The 5,434-nt window shown below is 45.9% G+C and overlaps 1 protein-coding gene across 1 annotated transcript in view; it reads left to right on the forward strand.

Moving 5' to 3' along the window:
* Positions 1 to 588: 588 nt before the first annotated feature.
* kiaa2013 (KIAA2013 ortholog) overlaps positions 589 to 5,434 on the forward strand; it is a 7,542-nt gene continuing 2,696 nt past the window's right edge. Inside the window, exons 1-2 of the mRNA XM_031877592.1 lie at positions 589 to 1,919; positions 3,852 to 4,708. Of these exons, the coding sequence (XP_031733452.1) occupies positions 962 to 1,919; positions 3,852 to 4,708 (1,815 nt within the window). The 5' untranslated portion in view covers positions 589 to 961. The remainder of the gene's footprint in view (positions 1,920 to 3,851; positions 4,709 to 5,434) is intronic.

Genomic DNA, 5,434 nt, shown 5'->3' on the forward strand with positions numbered 1-5,434 from the left:
CCCACTCTCTCTCTCTCTCTCTCTCTCTCTCTCTCTCTCTCTCTCTCTTTTCACAGCAGGCTCATGTGTTTGTATCCACCCGCAACGCCTTCCAAAATGGGACAAGAAGCTGTTTGAAAACGATGACCCAGCTGTTCTGCGGACATGATCACTTGCACGTAGCCTGTATTTACACCAGTGTATTTATGTTTTCATCCAGTCAGTATAAGATGTTGAAATTCACAAACAGTAACTGTAAAATTACAAAATGACAATGACAACAACATTGTAACAAGAAAAGAGGATGTGGATATTTCGTCTATTTTCATTAATATCAATGAGGGTTGTTTTACCTGGTATTTACCTAATAAACTGTAGCTTGTGATGGTACTGTTTAATCAATTTACTTTCATGTGGCTATGAAATGTTAACAAAAAATACTTTAAATGTTTTAAAATGTACATTTACACTACAATATAACTTTAACTATTACTTGGATTTCAGAGAGTGAATGCCTGGTTTCCATCAATGGAATTAACATTCATTGTATTGTTTTAATTTTTTTTGCGACATTTCCGGTTGCTGTTGTGTAGTTTTGCTTTACGGCAGTTGTGACAAACCAGAAGTCTCACTGCTGGCTGTAGAGTTATTTGGAAAGTCAGCTGATGTTTTCAACCTGAAGGCAAACAAAAAACGAAATGACCTGAGATACGACAACTTGACGATTGTCAAACACACCAGCTAAAGGACATGACTATAACGATGCGAGAAATAATAGCACACTTCCAGTAGTTTTCGTTCTCAGCGCTAACTACCTAGCTAAGCTAACTTAGCCAGACGCTAGAGAAGCCAGTTTGTCAGCTTTCATCCTGGGGAACAGCATGTTTTGAGTAGGACCCGTAACCGAATTCGATGTGACATATTACAATTTTCCGTTTTTATACGCTGACTCGTAGCTGGGCTTCCATCATTTAAACACGTAATGTGGCTACAGCAGAGACTAAAGGGGCTACCAGGCTTGTTATCAAGCAGCTGGGCGAGAAGACTCCTGATAGGACTGCTGCTCTTCCTCATCTTCTACTGGTACCTGGGAGCAGAGCGCGGATGGAGGTTCTTCAGCGGCTCGGTCATGCCCGGTGGAGCCGCGGGACAATGCCTACTGGCTGAAATCCACAGGTGGAAGTCTCTCGTAGACCGAGGAGAGGGGATATACAGTACACCGCAGGAACAACTGGATACACCTTTCGTATCGGGCAACGGCCATATTCTTCTTGACATTGACTCTAACAAACTGTGGGTAGCGTCGTCTTCACAGCCCGGCTCGGCTCCGGTCCACCAGACGGAATACTCGCCGAGAGTCGGTGTCCATCTCGAGGGGAAGCGTGCCGAGGTTCAGGCTACCATGCTGTGGTTCCGGAAAGGAGCCGTGCTGTCGGTCCGCTGTGCTTCACCAGCCGCCCTGCAGTCAGCCCGGGACTGTGTCACCATCAGAGAGGAGTTCATCGCGCACAGAAGCAGACCTAACGTCTATCTGCAGCGAATCCACATCAGCAACCCGTCTGACAAGTCCGCGTCATTGGACGTCTCCTATGATAACCCCGCCTTTGGTAGCAAGTTCACCAGCAGTGTGGAGAAACTGGAGGACAGAGAGATAGTTCTCTCCTCTGGCAGAGTGCTTGTGGAGAATAACCGGATGGTGCTGGTGGTGGTGGTCTCCAAGAAGGTGAACAGCAGGCTCCAGGTTCCAGCTAAATTAGAGTACACAGACAACATCCTGTCAGTGGTGTGGACCTCAGAGCCCATCGAGCCCTCCAAGCTGGAGGAGACCTTCACCACCCTCAGAGATGGAGCCAAACGGGAGCTGGGGGAGCTGCTGAGGGCAAATGTGGAGGAGTTGGTTGTAGATCACCAGCAGGCCTGGATGGACCTCTTCATTTCAGGTGAGTAAAGGGCGTAGTGGCAACTGGCTCTGGGTTCTAAAGGAGCATGTTGGTTTCTAGTCCATTTCCTAGAATCACACGGAATTGAGAGAAGGAACACACACAAATGTAAAATAGTACAGCAGTCTTAGAAAGACAGCAGTCGTTAAATTGGCCTAAACATACCAATGTGTGCTTTTGAAGGTCAAAGGTCAGAATAGAAGATCAAATTTCATTCCGGTTAAACTTAGAACAGGGCTGTAAAATATTGTGAAATGTGTAGATGTGAACTCTGATGGGATTTTATGTCAGATCTTGCTCACCTGTTCTGTCAGGAGGCAGGTTGGTTTTAATCATGCGTCGCCTGTAAAGATGTTAGTGTTTGGTTCTGGCCCCAGGGTCTGTGTGGATTATGATTATCTCCCATTTTATTAAAAATAAAATGTTGGCACACAGCCTAAACGTTTTTTATTATAGATTATTTTTTGGAATATAGAAGCGCAACAGAACTGACTGATGTGAAATAAATTGTAAACATGAAGACACATCATATGAGCAATCAGTTCGACTTACAGATCAAAGCATTATAAGGAATTTGTACCCTTTCAAAACAACTCAAACAATCTTACTGACTAACTTCCGGCTCTCTTTACAACACTTAGGGAGCTCCTGAAAACATGAGTCATTTATATATAGTTGTTGTTGTGAGTCGCTGTGTTGCTGTGTTGGGTTCCTGGCCTTTTGATTACCTTTGGATTACAGATTGCACATTAAAAAACCATTTAAGAGCAGTAATTCACCAAGACACGTCTTCCCATCAGCTGACTCCTGGGCTGCTGATGTCGCTGAATCACACTTGCCCTCTTTTCCTCTTTTTCTGTACATTTTGAATGAGTTGCACCTTCTTAACATTCTCCATGTTTCTCTGTCTTTACTATTACATTCTCCATTCCCCTTGTCCCTCCTTCACTCTGTGAAAACCTAAAAAGCCAGTTTCAAACATCTGTCATTTAGGAATGAATGAGCTATGGAGTTTGAATTCAAGCTAATGAGCTATTTAGATTGTTTAAAGCAGTGTCAGGCTGGATAAAGCAACAACAGTAATGGGGGGAATTTCAGCATCACTTTGTGGCTTCATTATTATTTGATGCAGCATGTTTATGATTATGTCCATCCGATCCCTGAACTCTGATTAATTCATCTGCCCCTTGTCATCTTTTTCTCTGCTCATTTAATAGAAGTTTACTTACTTGACTCACTATACTCATTAAATGGTAACCACTCAAAGTGCTTTAACACTACATTCACCCATTCATACACTGATGGCAGGCACTACCATGCAAGGTGCCACCAGCCCATCAGGACTAACTGAAGGAACAGCTACGGGAGCTTCTTGGGGTTATGGCCCGAGGACACATGGACTAGGGGAGCCGGGGATCGATCCTCTGATTGAAGGGCGACCCTGCTGTACCACTGAGCCACAGTCGCCCCAAGTAGCTCAGTGGTGGAGCAAAAACAATATGAAAAGTACTTTTTTTTTTTTTTTTTTTTTTTCAAAAAGACCATGGAGGCCAAAAATATGCAAAGCATTAAAATTCTGCTTCAAATATTCCCAACTTTCCTGATTAAGTAGAAGTCTTACATCTAACTCACCCTTTCCACAAACTGGCTCCCAGTTGTATTCTACTCTAATTCTAACTTGTTTTAAACATTTTCACCATGTGAGCACACTAACTGAACATTTGAAATAAAAGAGCTACGCACAGATGAAAAAGGTGGTAAATGTCTGTGTAAACAGAAATACAGTAATCATGGTGGAAAGCTCTGGAAAAGTTAGCAAGTGGACCTTGAGAAAAGATTGACAAAGAATAATATTTGACGGTGAAAGCAACCAATCCTTGGATACATGCCAGGTTTTTGTGAAGCTGTGCTTTTGCTTCTCTGTTCATTCAGGTGTTGAAATGAGGAAAATCACAGACTCCCACACGCCATCGAGCCGCACGGTGAACACCACCCTCTACTACATCTTGTCCTCCTCCATGGCTCCGCTGCTGGATCGAAGGCTGGGCAGCGAGGAGCGTGTCCGCCTCGAGTCCAGCCTCAAGTACGCAGACCACTGCTTCAGCGGCCACGCCACCATGCACGCAGAGAACCTGTGGCCCGAGCGGGTGAGCAGTGCAGCTCAGATCCTGCAGCTGGTCACGCTGTGGACTCTGACCCTGCAGAAGAGAGGCTGCAAGGTGCTGGTGGCGGCCGGAGCCCATGGCGCCATGCAGGGCATGGTGCTCAGCTTCGGCGGCCTTCAGTTCACCGAGAACCACCTTCAGTTCCAGGCTGACCCGGACGTGCTGCACAACAGCTATGCCCTGAGAGGGATCCACTACAACCAGGACCTCATTAACCTGGCAGTGCTGCTGGATGGGGAGGGAAAGCCTTTTCTCCACGTGTCCGTGAAGCCGCCACAGGAGAAGCCGGTGAAGCTGTACGCCTGCGAGGCCGGCTGCCTCAACGAGCCCGTGGAGCTGACGTCCGAGATCAAAGGCCACACCTTCCCTGTGATGGTGACGCAGCCCATCACGCCGCTCCTGTACATCTCCACAGACCTGCGCCACCTGCAAGATCTCCGCCACACCCTGCACCTCAAGTCCATCCTGGCCCACGAGGAGCACATGGCCAACAGGTACCCAGGCCTGCCCTTCCTCTTCTGGTTCAGCGTGGCATCGCTCATAACACTCTTCCACCTGTTCCTCTTTAAGCTCATCTACAACGAGTACTGTGGCCCCGGAGCTAAGCCCCTCTTCAGGAGCAAGGTATAAACAGCGATAATAGAACACAACAGGAAACAAAAAAACTGATCTGCTCTGCTCCTTTTTTTTTTTTTTTTTTTTTACTTGTGCTTGTGCTTGTGGTGGCAAAGATTTCCTCTCTCTCTATCGACGCTCTCTCTGTGGGTTTGTTTCTCAGTTTTGATCTTCACTTTCTCTCAGTGAACTTTATTTTCCTCTCTCACGTGGTCCATGTTTGGAGTGATGGCCGTACACAGCTCCCCTCTCAGAGAGATTCACCGTGATACAGCTTGTACTCACAGAACAGTGATCTCGGTTCAGTACAGCACCAGTAGAATAGTACCCTTCATTCAAGACCTTGAAGTTACAATGAACCATTTGGTCCGTTTCGTCATTTTAGCCCACCACCTGTTCCACTGCACCCGTCATCATGGGATGTAAAGCATTCGTTCATTGCAATGGAAGAAAAATAAGCACAAGAGTTCATTTTTTCCCAAATTAGAAGGTTATTGTTTAACTGTATTTATACTGCATTCATGTTGTTCTGACGGAGCATTAAGGGGCCATACCAGTGTTTCTGCATTTATAATAAAGCACATGTACTTTACTTTGGTGAAGGAACCTTTTCTTCAAGAAATGTGTTCGTATTCATTCTTGTTTGAGTTAGGTAATCCATTCCATTGGACGTGACCACTATTAACATTATGGAGCAATGTTGCCCCCTCCATGCCACCCCCCCCCCCCCCCCCC

Source organism: Anarrhichthys ocellatus, unplaced genomic scaffold, assembly GCF_004355925.1.
Source record: "Anarrhichthys ocellatus isolate YVR2014 unplaced genomic scaffold, GSC_Weel_1.0 scaffold140, whole genome shotgun sequence".
NCBI lineage: Eukaryota > Metazoa > Chordata > Actinopteri > Perciformes > Anarhichadidae > Anarrhichthys > Anarrhichthys ocellatus.